This window comes from Capra hircus, chromosome 15, assembly GCF_001704415.2.
Source record: "Capra hircus breed San Clemente chromosome 15, ASM170441v1, whole genome shotgun sequence".
NCBI classification, from domain to species: domain Eukaryota; kingdom Metazoa; phylum Chordata; class Mammalia; order Artiodactyla; family Bovidae; genus Capra; species Capra hircus.
The window spans coordinates 54,482,120-54,501,951 of record NC_030822.1 but is presented as its reverse complement, the minus strand read 5'-3'; the positions used below and the strand labels follow the sequence as shown (position 1 = coordinate 54,501,951).

General features: G+C 38.6%; 1 protein-coding gene across 1 annotated transcript in view; it reads left to right on the top strand.

The window, feature by feature from the left end:
- PAFAH1B2 (platelet activating factor acetylhydrolase 1b catalytic subunit 2) overlaps nt 1-17,434 on the top strand; it is a 28,450-nt gene extending 11,016 nt beyond the window's left edge. Inside the window, exons 2-6 of the mRNA XM_018059744.1 lie at nt 287-374; nt 7,725-7,814; nt 8,593-8,709; nt 10,136-10,258; nt 14,124-17,434. Coding sequence (XP_017915233.1) covers nt 294-374; nt 7,725-7,814; nt 8,593-8,709; nt 10,136-10,258; nt 14,124-14,402 — 690 coding nt within the window. The 5' untranslated portion in view covers nt 287-293 and the 3' untranslated portion in view covers nt 14,403-17,434. The remainder of the gene's footprint in view (nt 1-286; nt 375-7,724; nt 7,815-8,592; nt 8,710-10,135; nt 10,259-14,123) is intronic.

Below are 19,832 nucleotides of genomic sequence, written 5' to 3'. Positions count from 1 at the left end.
GTGTAAGGTATATACTTGGAGCAGACTTTTAAAATGTAGTGCACTATTCCTGAATGGTATTCAAATCTGTCTGGAAGTCTAGTAGTGCTGGAATATTTATGGAACTTGTGCAGTCATGTCCTGGATCTCATCTGCTGGAAATAAACTCCAGTTGCATCGTTTCTAGGCAAAACCACAATGAAATTTATTTAATTCTTGTATAAAACCTGACATGTGATATTTAAGTAAGCGGTAACAGACATTCCTGTCAGTGAACAAAACATGACATAGACCTTTTTTCCCTCAGGTGTAGAATGAGCCAAGGAGACTCAAACCCAGCAGCCATTCCACATGCAGCAGAAGATATTCAAGGAGACGACAGATGGATGTCTCAGGTAAAGGAGGTGCACGTGTTATTATTCACAAGGGTGAATCTCTTCAATTTTTAGAGCCTTGACCAAAGCTACGAAAGGGTGTTTTTAATGGTCAACAAGAACTGATTACTGTAAAATAAAAATTTTATGTTAGAGATATCATTCTAACCACCATGTGATGTTGGAACTGAGGAATATTTTAAAGCATGTTCATTGCCCTTTGTTAATTTTAGTAGATAGCGAGGTTTCTATTTTTTTTAAGCTTTTTTAAATTTCAAAGTAAGTTCATAAGTATGCAACAAGTATTACAAACAGTTTAGAAAGAACTTCTTATATCCTTCATCTAGATTCGCCACTTGTTAGTTAACATTTTGCTGTATCTGCATAATTATTCTGTCTGTATCTGTTTATACTATTTACCAACTTAATATTTTTTCTCAGTCATTTGAAACTGTGTTGCAGTCTTCATGATGTTCCTTTACCCTTAAATATTTGAGTGTTTTCTAAGAAAAAGAACATTCTCTCACATAACTGCAGTATGGTTATTAAAATCAGGAAATTTTACACTGACAGGATACTCTTAACTCTGGAGAGGAAAATAGCAACCCACTCCAATATTCTTGCCTGAAGAATCCCGTGGACAGAGGAGCCTGGTGGGCTAGAGTCCATGGGGTTGTAAGAGCCGAACAGGACTCAGCGACTAAACCACCATACTGTTACTTAATGCAGAGACCATACTCAGATTTCTTCAGCTGTCTGTTGTTTATATCAGTTTTCTTCCCAGTCTTGGATCGCACATTGCGTTTGATTGTCATATATCTCTTTATTCTCCTTTAATCAGAAACGTTTCTTAGCCTTTGTCTTTCATGACTTAACCATTTGTATAGGCTGTTTACTTTGTGGTGTGTTCCTCAGTTTGAGTTTGTCTTCTTTTCTCGTAATCAGGGTTCAGATTATACATTTTTGGCAGGAATATCAGGGAAGTAGTCTTCCGTGCATCACATAGAAGGCATTTTGACATTGGTTTGTCTCATTGGTGATACTGACTTCGATCACTTGGTTAAAATAGTGTTGCCCTAAACCAGTCCTAATTTGTTATAATATAGATTCACAGGTTCCTACTTTATTCAACTGGGTTATAATCCACTGTAATTTTGAGAGTCAGGTTGTCCCAGGTTTAGCAAGTGGGGATCCCTTCGATCTCTGGTGCCGTTGCATTCTTAATATGTCCTATTATTTTGTTTTCGGGGTTTTTTTCCCCTTTTTTTTTGTCCCACTGGGTTTTTTTCAGCACTTTTTTTTTGCAGTATTTGTAGCTTACTTTTAATAAAGTGTTATCACTTTATCTGTTTTGAACCATATTACCTTTTGAACTAACAAGTTCTATATGATTTTAAGTCTGCAGAGTTTCCTGTTTTAGTATTTCATGATTGTTTTTGTACTCTTCATAGTTGTATTTGCTTTCTGTTTTTGTCTTCTTGGGCTTAAAAATCAGCCTTTAGCTATTACATTTTGAGTGGTAGTTTTTTATTTTGAGTGTTCTTCTATGTATCAATTACTTGGTTGTTCTTTCTTAATCTTTCTCATTTGTTTATGTCTTTCAGAAAGTATAATGGGGACTTCCCTGGTGGTCCAGTAGTTAAGACTTTGTGCTCCCAAAGCAGGGGACTTAGGTTTGAGCCCTGGTCAGGGAACTAGATCCCCCATGCTGCAACTAAGACCCAGTTTAGCCAAATAAATACATACAATTTTTTTTTTAAAAAAAGGTATTATGAAATATTCTGAGCATCTGTGTGTTTGCTTCTCACTCTAAAAATCTACAGCATTGCTGAAAGAATTGTGTTCCCCATATATGCCACATTGGTCACATTTCTTTCTCTTTCCTACTTACCCAGTATCCTAAATTTTTTTCATGTATTTAAATACTACATATATAATCTCTAAACAGTGTAATTAGTATATTTGCATGTTTTTAAACTATGTAAACAGTATCTTCCTATTTATCTTTCAGTATCTTTCTGAATGTGTTTTTTCTGCAGTATATCATACAGGTTAAAAGTATAGCTATAATTGATATATTTTTTTTTTTCTCTCTAGTATTTTGTTGCTTTATGTGAAAATACCACAGTGGGTTGTTCATTTTCTCATTGATGGGCACTTAGGTCATTTATAAGTTTACTGAAAAGTAGTAATAAAGCTAGATTTATTTATTTATTTTTTGGGGGGGTAGTTTCTGGCATAAATTTAGCAGACGTTAAATAATTAGCACCGACTGGGAAAAAAGATAGTCAAATGAAAGAAGAACATGACTTTAATTTTTTTAAAAAAGCTTGTATAATATGGAAGGACTAATTTGTAATAAAATATATTGTGCACCTAGATCTTGGCTCTTAAATACAGTTCTCCAGCGAAAGGAACCAGGACTCTTTGGAGAAATCATTGATTTTTATAGCCGAGGCAAAGAAAATAAAAAGATGGGCCTGGAACATCTTACAGTGAAAGAAAACAAGGAACTACTCGAGAAAGAAAAGGGAAGGGGGATGAAAAAAAAAGATGGCCAGTAGGAATACCACTGAAGTGATGGGTCCCCAGTGCAGCACGTAGAATGCACACAGTATTGGTTTCTCTCATTGATGACATTAACTCTGACCACCTGCAGCAGACTGGAAAGAGCACCCAAACTGCAGTGCTGGACAATTTGAGCAAAATAATAATTGATAATATTGGCTTATAACTAAGAATGAGTATTCATTGATCCATTCCCTGTAAATAAATGAATGGATGAATAAATAGGAGGGCAAAATCTTCTTTACAGAATATTTTAAATAAATATAGAAGGGAGGAGGAAAAAGAAAACCATGGATAGGACACTGCAGTACTGTAGGCAAGATCCACTGAGGAATCCTAACATTAGTGACACAGCTTTCAGGAGAAACAATATATTTGCTTAGTATCTCCTTGTAAATTACTTTGGTAGCTTTAACATATGACTGCACATTTTTTGATACCCTTCCCTCTAGGAACTGGTGCTGGATTTTGCTTCTAACAGAGTGTGGAACAGAAAATAGTGACTTGATAGTGGAGATAACTGGCAAACACCACCTTACCTAAGTGATCAGTGTTCACATCACCAGCAGTAGGTCATGTTGGTATCATGTACCCACTGATATGATAAACAGGGGCAATTACCTCTGTCGTCATATTCCCCAAAAATCCATAACCTCAGTCTGTTCATGGGAAGACATCAGACAGACCCAAATTGAAGGACCATCTGCAGAACACCTGCACACAGCTGAATGTGTTGAGCTTATGAAAGAAAAGGAAAAATCAAGAGACTGTCCCATATTGGAATAGACTAAAAGAGATATGAGATTAAATTCAGCGTAATATCCCAGATTGATTCAGGAAATGGGCATTAGTGGAAAAATTAGTGAGGTGTGAGTGCAGTTTATTTTGTTTGCTAGTATTCCCTAATGGAAGTGTCTTATGTTTGACAGATGTGCCATGCATATGTACAGATACTGTACAATCGTTGCAAATCTTCTGTAGATCTAAAATTATTTCAAAACATTTTTTAAAAATAATGATTAAAACAAGTATTAAAGTGATACTCATGGAGTATTGCCAAACTATCCATCCTTAATCTAGACTTAAGTACCACATATTTAGAAGTAGCTGGAGCCAGTGAACATGTCCACCACCACCACCACAGGAGTGCAGTCAACAGAGTCCAGACTATGGAGATTAGATATGACCTAAGATTCTATAGGTCAGACAGTCATATTCCTTAAAAAATAGTTTGGAAGGTGGTGACTGAGAGAGGTGGAACCTGTACATTACAAGGGATTTTAGGAGACAAATTGTCTGGACCCTGATTTTAAAAAACATAAAATTTTGTTACATTGAGTTTGAGCACTAGTTATTTGTTGATATTAAAGAATTGCTATTGATTTTAGAAGAGTAGAACTGGTATTTTGTTAGTGAATTTTTTTAATCTTTTAAGAGTTACATATTGAAATTTTTATACATGAAATGCTCCATCCTTGGTTTGCTTCAGAGTAATTTGAGAATGAGGTGGGGCAGTAGTTTCTGAAATGTTGAATTAATAATGGCCATAGTTCGATGATTGCTGTAATTGGTGATGGATATATGGAGACCCATTGTATTGTCCTCTCTGCTTTCCTGTACGCTTGACATTTTCCATAGCAAAAAGTTTTTTTGGGGGGGTGATACTAAAAGACTTGACTGTAGACAAATTTAATAGCAAATCATATCAAAACAGTAACCAGCTAAAGAAGGCTTAGCAGCAGACTGACAAAAGTATTTTCAATAAATATCACAGATGACACACTGATATTTTTGTTGTATCATCAGTGAAAATATCCTCAGATATACTGGATAAATATCTCAATGAGCATGACAAGAACTGTCTAACTTTTTGTTTCCAGAAGGCACAGATTAAAACAGTGAGGAGAAGGAGGGAGGGGGAAATATTAATGACCAGTACAGGTGGGACTGTGGTAAGATGAGTTCTTACGCGTGCGGGAGTCAGTATAGATGCAGCCAGTGGCCGTTGTGTTAAGAGTTTGGAAATATCCCCAAGATCCATAAAAGTGTTAATCTTTGACCTAAAACTTACCAATATGTAAAAAAAAAACCACACATGTAAATTTCTTCATCTCAGTCAGTAGGAGGTTCCTGGCAAATCTTTCATTAGGAAAAGAGCTAAAAACAAAATATGCATGTCTCACTGGATGCGGCAGTAGGATATTAAGTAGTGTTAGAAACTATGGTTATAGGGAATTCCCTGGCGGTTCAGTGGTTAGGACTCCATGCTCTCACTGCAAAGGGCCTGGATTCAATCCCTGATCGGGAACTAAAGTCCCACAAACGGTGTGGCCTGGCCAAATATGTAAATGAATATTTTTCTTTTAATGGGTGATAAAAATTTTTTTAAATTATGATTATGGAAATCATGTAGCCACATAGAAAAATGTTTTTAATATAATATTATATGCAATTATAATGGCCCTATTTATTGAGTGCCTATTGGGTGCTAGCAAAAAGCTGGGTCCCTTTTATGGAACTCGCATCTTTACAACTCTAAAACAGAATTGTCAGCAGATGTGGAAGACTTGGGTTATGTACTTGCTTAAGGTCACTGACCAGATATTAGTTAAGCTAGAATTTGCACATAGGTTTTTTCTGTCCTCAAAGCTGTGTTGCCAGAGGAAGATGTGCATGTTTCAACTATTTTAAGGCAGGGGAGGAATGGGGAATGTGTGAAAAAATGATGAGAAAAGATACCCCAAAACATTAATAGGTACTGGTTAAGATGGTAGGGCTATAGGTATTTTGCTTTGATCTTTTCTGTTTTTCGAAGGTCATTGCAACTATTTAAAAAGAAAATATAAAGGACTGAAACAATTAGAACAGCAGAGCTTAAATTCCATGATATTCTTTAAACATGAGCTGTTTTGTTGGTGTTGAGTAGTAGTTGATACCTGAGTACCCACAGAGAGATGACATGATGTGAAAGAGCACTACTCAGTGAAATTGAAGTTTTATTCTTGCTTATCTTATCCCTTAAGTTTAAAAACACTGTTAAAATAATAGTAAATTTTAAAAAATAACTGAACACTGGTTGGGGATCTAAGATCCCACCACACTGCACAGCCAAAAAAAAAAACCACTTTAAAGTGCTTGCCTTGGCAACATATAAATTGTTTACACAAGACATGAACCTATACACATATGCGAAAAAAAAAAATCATTTACACAAGAAAAAAGAAAAAGCTATCCCAAATCCTGTCCAATTAAGAAGAGATGTCTTAATTGTCAAATTATTTCCAGAGATGTTTTTGTATTTTCACCAGTCGCAGTGGAATATCTCAGTTTCAGCACAGTGTCATCTCCACTTGTGTTATCAGCAGAAATACTTAAATAGCATCTCCACCTTAATTCCTACTACTGCTACTGCTAAGTCACTTCAGTCGTGTCCAACTCTGTGCAACCCCATAGACGGCATCCCATCAGACTCCGCCATATTTGGGATTCTCCAGTCAAGAATACTGGAGTGGGTTGCCATTTCCTTCTCCAATGCATGAAAGTGAAAAGTGAAAGTGAAGTTGCTCAGTCGTGTCTGACTCTTCGTGACCCCATGGACTGCAGCCCACCAGGGTCCTCTGTCCATGGGATTTTCCAGGCAAGAGTACTGAAGTGGGGTGCCATTGCCTTCTCCTAGGGGAAGAAGAATTGAATGTAGCGATTGAGAAGAAGAAACCGCATTTGGACCTTTCTATAGAACTGGGTTAGAGACCTGTTAAAGCATTGTGTTAATTTGTTTCGGGGATGAATATAACAACTTAAACTATGTCCTTTGGTTTAACATCAATGAATAAAATCTTTTTACCTTAAGAGCAGAGAGAAGCATGCCTGGGCTAGGTCACCTGAGCCTAGAAACTTGGATTAGACTGAAAAAGCCTGATTCTTAGTATGCCAACATCTCACCTTGAGAGGTTAGCAGACATTTTCAAAGACCATATTAAAATCATTCCAATAAAATGCATGCCTTTTGATTGGATCCTAGTTTAAAAAAAGATACATATAAAATACTTTATCCAATTCTTGGAACCGTTGTAAAGATTGAATATTAGTTGTGGGATTATTGTTCATTTTCTTAGATGTATTGATAGTGGTTCTGTGGCTTTACAGTAGACTACCCTTATGCTTAGGAGATGCTTGTGAAATATTTATTTATTTTTTTAATGTGTTTAGCTGCGCCAGGTCTTAGTTGTGGCGTGTGGGTTCTTCAGTCATCACTGTGGCATGTGAGCTCTTAGTTGCAGCATGTGGAATCTAGTGCCATGAACAGAAATGGAACCTGGACCCCTGCATTGGGAGCACAGATTCTTAACCACTGGACCACCGGGGAAGTCCTAGCATGTGGAATATTTAAAGGTGAAGAATCAGTGTTTCAGCAAACACACAGAGATAACAGCAAATATGGGAAAATGTTGAATGTAGGTGGAGTGTGTACAGGTAGTCATTGTGTTCCTTCAGCTTTTCATATGTGTGAAGTGTTCTTCATGAGAGTTGGAGGAGAAGATAAGCTTTATTAAGAAAAAATAAAAAGGGAATGCATTTTTCTCTTCCGGTTTCTGCAGTGTTCCAATTTTCTTGAGCACATGAGAATGATCAGTTCGGTAGGATCCAGCAGTTGATCGCAGTTGAGAGGAATCAGCTTTACGGACAGACCAAAGAGAATGTTTAATAACAGAGTAACTGGTCGGACAACTGTTCTGACTAAGCCAAGAAACCTCACGGGGAAAGAAATGCCAGCTTCTGATTGTTCTTTCTTCTTCACACCAGCACAACAGATTTGTCCTGGACTGCAAAGACAAAGAGCCGGATGTCCTGTTTGTGGGGGACTCCATGGTACAGTTGCTGCAGCAATGCGAGGTAAAGTGAAGGGGCGCGGGTGGTCCTTGGCTGCTGATGTCAGCACATCCGTCAACAGCAGACTGGCATCCATTCCACTCTAATCCAGAGTTAGAAGGGAAATGAGACCTGCTTGACGGGATTCTTGGTGCCATCAAGCACGAGACTGGAAATGTAGCGTTATTTATTAGTACACTCCCCTTTTTCCATTGGCTTCCAAGAAGCCTCACATTATATTTGTCCTAGTCATGACTTTGAATTCTTGCATTTTACTATTTCTTTGCTTGTATTTGCTCATTTTTGTTTGTCCTAGCTGTGATTCTCAATTCCTATTATTTGTGCTTTACCATTTTAAAATTTTATGTATTTTTGGGGTGAACTTTTGAATCTGTTTAGGCATTCTTCCAAGGGAAATTTAACAGAAAAGATAGGTTTCTTTTTGTGTTTAGCACTCTTAAGTTTTTTCATCTCATGTTTCTACTTCACCTCATTTCTTTTAAATGATTTAATAAAGGGAAAGATGAATTTATTGAGTTGACTGCTTAATTATAAATGTTGGTACCTCTTTAAATGGTCACAACCTCTGCGTTGAGACTCAGGTCTTGAGCTGAGGCCTAATGCTGCACTGAGAACTGAGTTACAAAGCGCTTTCCGCAGTTGAGAGCATACCACTTGGGGTGTTAATATTTGAATACAGAAAAAGGAAGCTGTTATTTCAAATGCCTCACAATACATTGCAGTTGAGGGATTTTATTTCCCAATACTTTAAGCTTAAATAAATGAATTTTTCTCTTTTTAGATATGGCGAGAGCTTTTTTCCCCACTTCATGCACTGAATTTTGGAATTGGGGGAGACACAACAAGACATGTTTTATGGAGACTAAAGAATGGAGAACTGGAGAATATTAAACCTAAGGTGAAATGAAGCTTTTTAAAAAAAAAAAAAAAAAAAAAAAAACCTTAAGTCTTTTGCAGAGAGTTAAATTGTCAGAAACTGGTAGTTTTTAAGAAAAATTGCTTCTGAGACTTCCCTGGTGGTCCAGTGGCTAAGATTTCATGGTCCCAAAGCAGGGGGCATGAGTTTGATCCCTAGTCAGGGAGCTAGATCCCGCATGTCACAACTAAGACCTGGCTCAGCCAAATAAATTAAAAAGTTAAGTGGTTAAACTTTTTTTTCAATTGCTTCTTTAAACCATTATTTCATTGTTGTTCTTGGCTTCATGCCTTTTTAAGATAGATGATTTTATCATTAAGAACATTCCAAATACATGCTTAATTACGGATCAGTGTATTGCTTTTTTGGCTCATACTTGAAATTGTTATTGTTACAATTATCTTCATCTGCTGTTGGCAGACATTTGATGCTAATGAGGTTTGCTGTTCTGTGGACCTGAAGCAGTAAGGGGAGGAAAGTGCTCAGAGGTGGGCCATTGGAGCAGGGCTGTGATTCACTCGAGGAAGTAATTTTGGATTAATTTAACACACAAACAGATTGGTAATCACGGCCTCCAAGTTCTTCTAAAGGAAATTTGAAACAGATGTGAACAAATGTTCAGCGCAAACATGTACCCAGTGCCTTATCAAATTATCAGTGTCCTGAGTTGGCATGCTGCATATAAGTTTTTCCAACCCCAAACAACAAAAAGAGAACAAAACTGAGGCACTGACAGCAGTTTCTGTAGTAGAAAGTATTTTGTCGTTGCCTTTCTAATAGAAGAACTCATGCATATTCCTTTGGTGCTGGGTGGAAGTTACTTTGTCAGGTTACGTAGTAAGATGTACGTCTACGGATAATAGTCACCATGTAGAAAATTTTGTTAAAGCAGAAATACTTCTGAAAACTATATCCAGCCTCCATGCCACTGACTCTGCCTTAAGTAGAACTGTGTATTTATACCCAATACCCTCCCTTGGGTACTTTTATTTTTATGTTTTCTAGAAGGTTACATCTACCAGAGTCTTTCAATGTTACTAATATTTTCTCCCATGTTTCTTATTTCACTGTTTTTTGACATGCAGTGGTTTTATTTTTATATAGTTAAATTTATTTTATTTTTTTGTATAGTTTCTGGATTTTAAGAGATTAACTACCAACTCCACAATGATAAAATTTCCCGTCTCTCCCTAGCACAACTTTACCACTTAAGTATTGCTGTGTTTGGAATTTATCCTGATATTAATATATATGAGGCCTACATTACTGTTTTAAGATGCCTGCCCTGTTGAAGTTAACCATTTGAGCAGTTCATCTTTCCTTCTTTGATTTTTGAAATAAGATTTTCAGCTAACTAGTGGACATTACTTTATGCCTGGGTATCTTTTCTTCCTTCCCTCAATTACAGGTCATTGTTGTCTGGGTAGGAACAAACAACCATGAAAATACAGCAGAGGAAGTAGCAGGTGGAATCGAGGCCATCGTACAGCTCATCAACACAAGGCAGCCACAGGCCAAAATCATTGTATTGGTATGTGGTCTTTGGGTGGGTGGAGACCTCAATATCTTAAAGTAAAGATGAGGTGTCTTTTTAGAAACGGGATCATTCATGAATATAAAGAATCTTCAGGTTGGAAGCAGCTTATAATGCTCCTGAGAAGCTCTTGTCTGATATGTGCCATTGTCTAATGGGTCTCATCATTTCCTAGAATCAGCTGTGGGGATTATCTTTTTTTTGCTCATCCTTATTTAGAATTATAGGTCCTCTTTGTTGCCTAAGGTAGTCTTAGTTTTTTTTCTTCCCTTTAAATCTTCTGGTCTTCTGATAATTTTTTAAATGCATATGACCTTTTTTTAGTCCTGAGTTCTCTTTTTTTATTACTGTTTCTTTATTTGATTGCATGGAATCTTAGTTACAGCATTCAGGATCTTCGATCTTTGTTGCAGCATGAGGGATCTTTTTTTTTTTTTTTTTGGTAAGTTGCAAGCATGTGGGATCTAATTTCCTCACCAGGGATCAAACCCAGGACCCCTGCATCAGGAGCGTGGAGTCTTAGTCTGGACCACCAGGGAAGTCCCCTGAATTCTCTTTTCATTAGAGCTGGGTTTAGATTAGCCTAGATCTGTTGTTTTATTCCATTGTTAATATAGTTAAGGTGGTGTATTTATCAGGATCTCTGAATTCTTTAATATATCAGAGATTCCATCAGGAAGAAAATCTGTGCTTCATAACCTTACCCCATCAGGAAATGCTACCCTCTGTAGAATTAAAACATTGTCTTTATGATCTCAGGGGTAAACAGCTGTCTGTTTCAGTGTTAAAGTTTACCTGTAGACATTCTTAGCCAGCTAAAAACATGTTTTTGAGAAATCTGGTATAGATTCAGTTTTTTAATGAGATAAGTATTATTAAGGTATTGATTTGTTCAAAAAAAGTGTGAGAATCACTATGTACGAGGCACTCTCCTAGGCCCTGAGCATTTAGAGATGAGTAAGATGTAGTCCCTCTCAAGGAGCTGGTGGATGGACATAGCAGGATAAATATGTAAAAGTTGACATCTGAGTTTTAAAAAATTTAAAAAAAATTCACTGGTCTCCAGACAAACGGAGAAATGAAAGAAGAGAAAGTATTACAGAGAAGAAAGAGAGGAGGAGGAGGGAGGAAGAAAGGAAGGAAATGATCAAAGACTTCGTCATGTGTGTGTTTGTTGGGTGAGTGAAGGAATGTACTGGAAGAATTGAAGGTTATCATGGAATAAAGTTCAGGTCTGGGGTAGTTCAGAGAAAGAGGCCACAGTTCCCATGTTAGGAGTTTGGATATTATAACAGAGTTCTGGGGAGCCAGGTCTTGTTTTTTTAATTACATGGTATTTAATTAACTTCCTTGTTTAGATCCTGCCTTATTCCAGAAAGGATTACATTGTGGTTAAGAGTCCCATCTCTGAAGTACAGTGGCTGGTACATTGTAGTTGCTTAGGACATACTTGTTGCCTGAATGTTGCTAAATAAATCCTCCTTAAATATTCTTTGTTTCAGCCAGGCTTTTGAGTTTGATACACAGTGGTGGTATCTACAATACTAAAACATTGGAAATAACCTAAATAATCAACCCCATGGGAGAATGATTATACAAGTCATTGAATGTAATAGCACTAATCATGTGACAATTACAAGGTCTGTGTGCAAACAAAATTTACAGTATTATTTAAGCGAAAAGTCTGAATACTAAACAGTGTATATTATATTTGGAATTGCTTGAAAGTGAATATGCAAATTAGAAAAGGAAATGAATTTAAAATCATTATTACATGGTAAAGGAATTAGGATTGTAATTTTTTGTCTTCTTTAACATTAGCAATTACCACTTACTACAGAGAAAAATCACAGATCACATGGCGTACCCTTGATACATATTTATTAAGGAAAATGTTCCACAAAATATACATTACTTTTCTCATCCTTGCTTGACAGTTCCAGTAGGCATGGCGCTCTGCTTTTGCAGCTTAACATTTTTATGGCTTTAACTGCTGTGACATTCTCTGAAAGTCAGAACAGCATATTTGTTTGTTGGTTGCTGACCATCCTTCCTAGTTGCTCATGATATCTCAGCCAAGCTTTAATGTGCCAACAGTGAGGGCTGCTTTTTGTTAACTGTTAGATGTAGAACCTTGCACTTTTAACTGTCATATAAACTAGGATTTAGGGTTGACCTCATTTGCACTTAACAGGGATAGAAGGAGATATTGGTGTATCATAGTCATAGTTCTGTAGCTCTCTTTGGAACTGTACCGTCATACAGCAAATTGAAAATAAAAGCCCAGCGTTTTGCTGAAAAAATTTAAAGTAGACATGAGTAAGTACTTCCTTTGGGCATAAAACTTTTCTTGTTCTTTTAGTAGAATGCCTACAGAAAACCCATTTTTATGAAATAAGACCTCTTATCAAACCCAGTAGGAGAAACAAGTGGCAGCATTTTTGCCTAAATAACAACAACTTGCTGTTGTGGCATCATGAGCTGTAAACCAGCTAAAAGGTTGGTTGGGGATTTCTGACAATCTTATAATAGGATTAGTTATCTGTAAAGGCCATTTCTAGTTTGAGATGATAAAACCTTCTCTTGCATATAAGAGCCAGCTTTTATTTACTATAGGAGAAGGACAGACACCTGATTTAGCTGAAAAATATATTAGATCATTAACAAGTAAGTTTAAAACATAGTTAGGATACATCTCTGTTTTGTTTATTGTTTTGAACTTTTTGTTTTGTATTGGAGTATAGCCAGTTAACAATGTTAGGATAGTTTCAGGTGAACACCGAAGAAACTCAGCCACACGTCTACTTGTATCTACTCTCCCCTAAACTCTCCTTCCATCCAGGCTGCCACATAACATTGAGCAGAGTTCCCTAATGTATGTATCTTGGGAGAGTACTAAACATTTGAAATCTGGTACATGTTTTATACTTAGCGCACACTTCAAATTATCTTAGATTTGGCCATTTGGAAGTCCCTTTTACCTAGCTGCTGTATGCTTGTGACCGTGCCCATCATTTTGGGAGGGATACTTCTTTACTTTCTGTCATTCAGGATATTCCAAACTCATCTTGTACCTGCCACATCTCTCTTCGTACTGCCAGATAGTACGTGGCTCTGATTCATCAAGACAGCACCTGTTCCAACTCTGTTTCTTATGTGTACTAGGGAGGTTTCAGGTGGCATTGATGAATAGATGTGTGTTTGAGCCAGATATTCTAGCTATATGGCGGACTGTTTGGAGAATGAATTGAAGGGAAGATATTACTGAAGGGAGGATGGTCAGTCAGGAGATTTTTACATTAATTGAGATGAGTAATAAATAACAGTGTTGTTTATAATCAGAAAAAAATGGATTGGAAAAATATTTAGGATGTAAAAGCTGAGTGATTTAACAATAAGTAGACAAGGTTTATGGGATGAGAGACTCAGGGATGTTGAAAGAACAGTTGCCATAGAGAATGTGGGAGGAACGTAGTCTAGGGGAGATGATAAATGGTTTTTGGCCATGTTGAGTTAGGAGTGCCTGAGAGACATTCAAGTTTGGTTCTATACCTGGATGTTCAGTCAGAGTTCTGAAGCTATGGAAGTGACCTGGGCTAAAGTGTGTAGAATGGGAAGAATACTGGCCCAAGGACAAGACCCTGAGGAATACCAGCGATTAAGGGACAGGAGGAGGAGGAGGAACCTGGAAAGAAACCAAGCAGGAATAGTCAGAGAACTTTCATTAAGATGGGCCTAGTCCAGTGTTTCATAAATCAAAGGTATAAAAAATGCTAAATGGAGAGTCCCAGGGATATTTGAAATCACAAGTAAGTAGAGAAAAACAGTGCGTCTTCTCATATTCTTCTGTGCTGTTCCCCAGGGTTTGTTACCTCGAGGTGAGAAGCCCAACCCCTTGAGGCAAAAGAATGCCAAGGTGAACCAGCTCCTCAAGGTCTCCCTGCCGAAGCTCGCCAACGTTCAGCTCCTGGACACAGACGGGGGCTTCGTGCACTCGGACGGTGCCATCTCCTGCCACGACATGTTTGATTTTCTGCATCTCACAGGGGGTGGCTATGCAAAGATCTGCAAACCCCTCCATGAACTGATCATGCAGTTGTTGGAGGAAACACCTGAGGAAAAACAAACCACCATTGCCTGACTGGCTCCCATCAGTGTTCCTAGCATCCCAGGCTCCTCAGATCAGTTCTATCACTGGCACTACAGAATCCTTCTCTTTCTTAAGGCACTTTGCATTGTCGAATGTTCCTGAATGTTCCTATCTAGTGTTTGAAGGGGAGGAGGGATTTAAACTGGTCCTGTACATAGAAGGTTTGTTTTACACAGGAGAAAAATTAGCCAAGGAAGATGGTTGTTTAAATTCATTTGAAACCAGAAGGGGACTTTTTAGTTATATGTGTGATACAGTCTTTGAATTATCACTGTTTTTCCTAGGAAAACATCAAGCCTAAGTACTGAACAAAATGAAGATGCTTGGCCTTTCTTTGTATGGATTATGTCATATATAATAATGATTAGAGTCACACCTACTTGGCTTTAAAACAGATGTTTTTCCAGTTGTTAAAGTTCATTATTTAGTCTTTTTTATTTTGCTTTACTCATACATATTCTCAATGTTGTAGCAACATATAGCATCAGATAGAACGTGCTTGTCATTCAAATATGGGAGATGCTATAGTCACTAGTGAATTTGTTCCACTCTTAATCCTTCCCATGCTTAGCAGTGAAAAATAGGTTTGGCCCCATTTGGGGGACTCTGTTGAGGGTATTATTTTTATGCTGCTGAATATCATGTCTGTAATAGACCCATGCATGCAGCCTTTCCTCTATTCCCCCTCATCCCCTCTCTTTTTTGGGGGGTCCTTGTTGACATTACAAGCTTTTAACACATTTTTAACCTAGGAGCTCTGTTGCTGGAAATGTAAGTCCCCAGCCAGTTACTCTTATGATATTACTGATGTGTAACTCATTCTTGCGTGGTGTTCTGTGCTATAGAGTCTGTGTAGTGCTGTCCATATTCAGAGTTCTGATTGGTTATGTTTTTGTTTCTCCCTTAAAACCTCTTAACAGTTTTCCTTCTTTTAGGGGGAAAAAATTGGAACTCTGTTTCCAACTCCACAAGACCTGGCTTTTTTTCTTGGCTTAGTTTTTAAATTATCAGTCCAGAAAAATTTGGCCTCTTCTCATGGGGAAACAGTGAAACTGCTCTTCAGAATAAACATTCTACTTGATCCCCCCTATTTTAGTTTAAAAAAAAAAAAATCTTGTGTAACCTTAAGGATTTCTCCTTAATATATCTTCATCTGTGTATTTCTTTCAAGAGAGCTCTTTGTAATCTTAATGGTTTGATGAGCTACAAGAACTGCCGTTTAAAAAATAGTAGGAGCAGGTGGTCTGTTATTTCGTATACCAATGGAATATATACAAACTGGATCTACAAACAAATACTTTAAACTGGACCAGGTGGATATTGAAGTAACCCATCCAGATGGGCTCTGCAGAGATTCAGCTTAACATTCAAGTTCAGTAACTAAGGCGTATGTTTCATACTTGGCTTGCAAGGTACATGATATTGCTGTTGTGTGTTGGAGGGGGATTTGTGGTTTGTGCTAAGAGCCACATCTGATTGAAAGGGATAGAACTTGGGCAGATTTTTTTTTTTTCTCAAGGCTTTTTCTAGGTATTTTGTGGGGTCTTTTTTTTTTTTTTGTCTTAAAAAAAAAACTTTTGAATGTATCATGTCTTCATTAACAACTGAAAATATATGTGATGTTTACTAAACTTGTTTAGTATATTAAATTTTCCTTCTTATTTTTAGTAGCCCAGGCTCTTGAGTTTTTCAGGACAGATTTTTTTTTTTCTTAGCTGAGGTATAATTCTAGGAAGGAGAATTAATTAAGCCACAGTTTTATGTGTGAAAAGACTGTTTCCTCTCCAGGTCTTTTTCTGTTGTCAGAGATGGGGGTACGGTCCAAACCCTATTAGGTCTCTCCTGCAGCATGTGCTTTTAGCTTCTCTCTCGACTAAGTCACATACCCCTTTGTCAGCTGACCTTCAGCTCCTTTGCTTCTGTGTATAAACCTTGGATGTTACTACATTTTATATTTACCAGAGCTATTCGAGCAATAGTATCTGAACCACTAGCCTTTGAAATAAAAGTCAGCCCCATTGCTAACAGTGCAGATACTGAGTCCACTTTCATTTCTTGCAGCTTTCTTTGCACTGCTTTAGGCAAAAAGTGTTAATTTTTTTTTTCATTTGACACCCCAGTTTGCTGCAGTGACAGAACTTATGCCTAATCTTTAGAGTTCATATATATATATATATAATACATATACACACACAAACACACATATATATGAAGTTTAATGAACTGTCCAAGTGAAACATCCTAATTGTCCTTGTGATTAAGGAGCCAGTTTTGCAGGCAGCCAGCGAGGTGTTTTTCTGTTGGTCTCCCAGCACATTCCCATTCCTTTGCCCACCCATTCCTGCTACACTAGACGGCAGCTTGTGACGCCACTCTGGAGGTTTCTGCAGCCCTTTCCTGAGTGTGGCAGGCTGGAGGTGTGCTGCCAGAGGTGAGCTGGGTCATGTTTTGTTCCCCACGCATTTCTAGACTGCTACAGGCAGTGTGCTGGCTACCACCTCAAGTCCAGACATAGGTCCAAAGCTGAACTTTGTGTCAGTAACCTTAACCCACCGAAACAAATCTTGAGTAGCTCATATCCTGCTCTTAGGAATTCTGTCGTCATTTACAAGTAATGTTCAACTTTCTTTTCCTTTTTTATTTGTTTAACCTAGTCACTGTTTACAGCTGTATGCTAAAGCCTGAGATATTGTCTGTGCTGTGGTGTATGAGCATTGCCAATTTTATATTTATTGCAGCAAAAAAGAAACTAAAGATATACGAAAATGAGGAGCATGGCTATGCTCCTAAATCTGTGTGGGTGCATGTGGGAGAAGTGAATTGGAGTCTCTTCAAAGGAGGCTTTTGGGGTTGGGGTCACCCAGGCTTCTCCTTGGTGTTCCTGCTTGGGGATCACTGCTGCTAGCTGACTGGACCTCCCCAACGGAAGTTTTGTGATTCCGCTTTGGCAAAGTTTCATTGACCAGTAGAACTCATTCTGTTTTAGTGCATATTTCAATATAAATGTAAACATTTCACTCGAACTCACTGTCTTTCTGTCTCCTTTATCATAGCTTGAATTCCAGTGGCAAGAAGAAGAGATGGGTTTTTTTTTCCTAATCACAAGCAATTAGATACTTGTCGTCGTCTGTTTTCTGTGGAACTGAATGTTCCAGGCTGACCCTCATCACGGATCTCCTTGGGGGTGTAGAATGGTCAGCAGGGTGGGATGAGCAGATAGAAGGAACCTTTAAGTAGATAAATGGAAATAACTGTCAAATAAAATGTTTCAGATTTGTTAGTACTATCTGGTAGTTAAAAACAATTAACTCTAAAAATTATTAAATTGACCTCTTGATGCTTTTTCCTAATTTCAGTCTTAGAATTTTATTCACGTTAACTGCCCCAGCTTCCACTGTTTCTCCATTCTTCACACTAATAATCACCAGTTTTTCTTTTTTACACTTTGGCATATTTCTTTATTGTTGCCCCCAGCTTAAACTTAAGTATTTCAAATTAATTGGACTATTCTGAGTTTATGTGTCATCTAGGGAAAAAAGATTCAAGATAATATTTCCCATATGTTAACCACCTAAGCACTTTAGGTGGGTGCATTCCCACTTTACTTTTGGCCTGGGGAGTTTTCTGTCCTGTCAGAGATGAGTCATCTAAGTGGTTGGGCTGGGCTTTGAACCCCACTTTGCCTGACTTCAAAGTCCTTGCCCTCGGATTACTCATTCAACCTTGGGTATCTTTTTAGCTTTAGATTCTGATTGACAGTTCATGACAGATAGATTGCTAGTTTCCTTTCAGTTGAGAGTCCTTGGGGGACAGTCTGCTCACCTGCAGCAAGGCAACAGCTTCAGTCAGCCTTTCTGCAACCAGTTATACTCCTTTTTGATTCCATTCTCTATGAGGCCACAAAATTATTAAAATTTAAGTGCATTCCCTGGCTATCTTGTTTTCCACCTTAAAAACCAGCAGTAGATTTAAATTGTGTTTATGGAGCTAAGCATTTATAGTGGGACACATGAAGGTGGTCCACCTGGCTACTGTATGAACATGTCAGGAAGTTCAGGTTAGCAGGAGGATATTACCTGGAGGAATTAAGTGAAATAAGATTTAAAACCTAAAGAAAGGTGTCCCTGATGGTCCAGTGGTTAAGAATCTGCCTTGTAATGCAGGGGACACTGGTTCGATCCCTGGTCCAGGAAGATCCCACATGCCTCAAAGCTGCTAAACCTGTGCCCCTCCACTACCGAGACCATGTTGTTGAGGACTAGGGCCAGCTGAGCCCATGTGCCTGCTGAAGCCCACTAGCCTTAGAGCCTGTGCTCCGCAACAAGAGAAACCACCACGACGTGACGCCCTTGCGCCGCACTTGCCCAAACTAGAGCGAAGACCCAGCACAGCCAATAACTTTTTGGAAAAATCTACAGGAGGCCTTCCCTTGTGGTCCAGTGGCTAAGAGTCTGCCTGCCAATGCAGGGGACACACATTCCCAGGGTCGGGAAGATCTCTCATGCCTTGAGGCAGCTATGCTGTGTGCCACAACTACTGAGCCTGTGCTCCAGTACCTGAGGGCCACAACTACAAAAGCTCAGGTGCCCTGGAGCCCACGTTCCACAAGAGAAGCCAGCACAATGCGAAGCACAACCGGAGGGTAGCCCTCTCACAGCAACTTAGACCCAGCACGGCCAATAAACAAGTTCACGAAAAATTCTAAAGCATGCCAAAGTGAAGTGCAGCCAATGATAACTGGCAGCGTGATTAGGAGTTTCCTGGTGGTCCAGTGGTTAAGACATTGTGCTTCCATTGGAGAGGGCACAGGTTCACCCCTGGTTGGGGAGGTAAGATCTCACACGCTGCCTGGCATGGCCCCCACAAAACATTGTTTTAATAAGTAATACAGTAGGAGTTGCCAGCTTCCACATGCTGAGGGATACGAGTGGGGACCACAATTGCAGGTGAAGATACAGAACGAGAGTTCACGTGAGACCAGAAGGCACAGCCGCCTCCCTTGAAGGGCACTGCTGAGCTGGTGTAGTGTGGGTGTATGCTGTGGCCCACCTCACCTGACTGGATGAATGGCCTCAGTCTAAGGGTGGCTGCTGAGTGACGGCGTGGACACAATTCTTTATCACACTTGCCTCCCCAGGCACTCCCTCTTCAGAGCTGTGTGACCAGAACGGGTCACTCAGCCTTAAAGGGCCCCAACCAACCATGCCAGCGATGATCACAGCAAACTGATAAGCCATTATGTTTCTCAGCAGCTAAAAGTTTCTCTGTTTTTTGTAACATTCACTTTGTCACTTCTAACCACGGTGAGGCTACGATATTGAAATGATTTACTCCAATAAAGGGATAGAGATACTAAGCTGAGGTGTTTTTTTCTCCTTGGTCTCCCCCATCAAACCACGGTCCTCTCCACCCGCCCCCAGA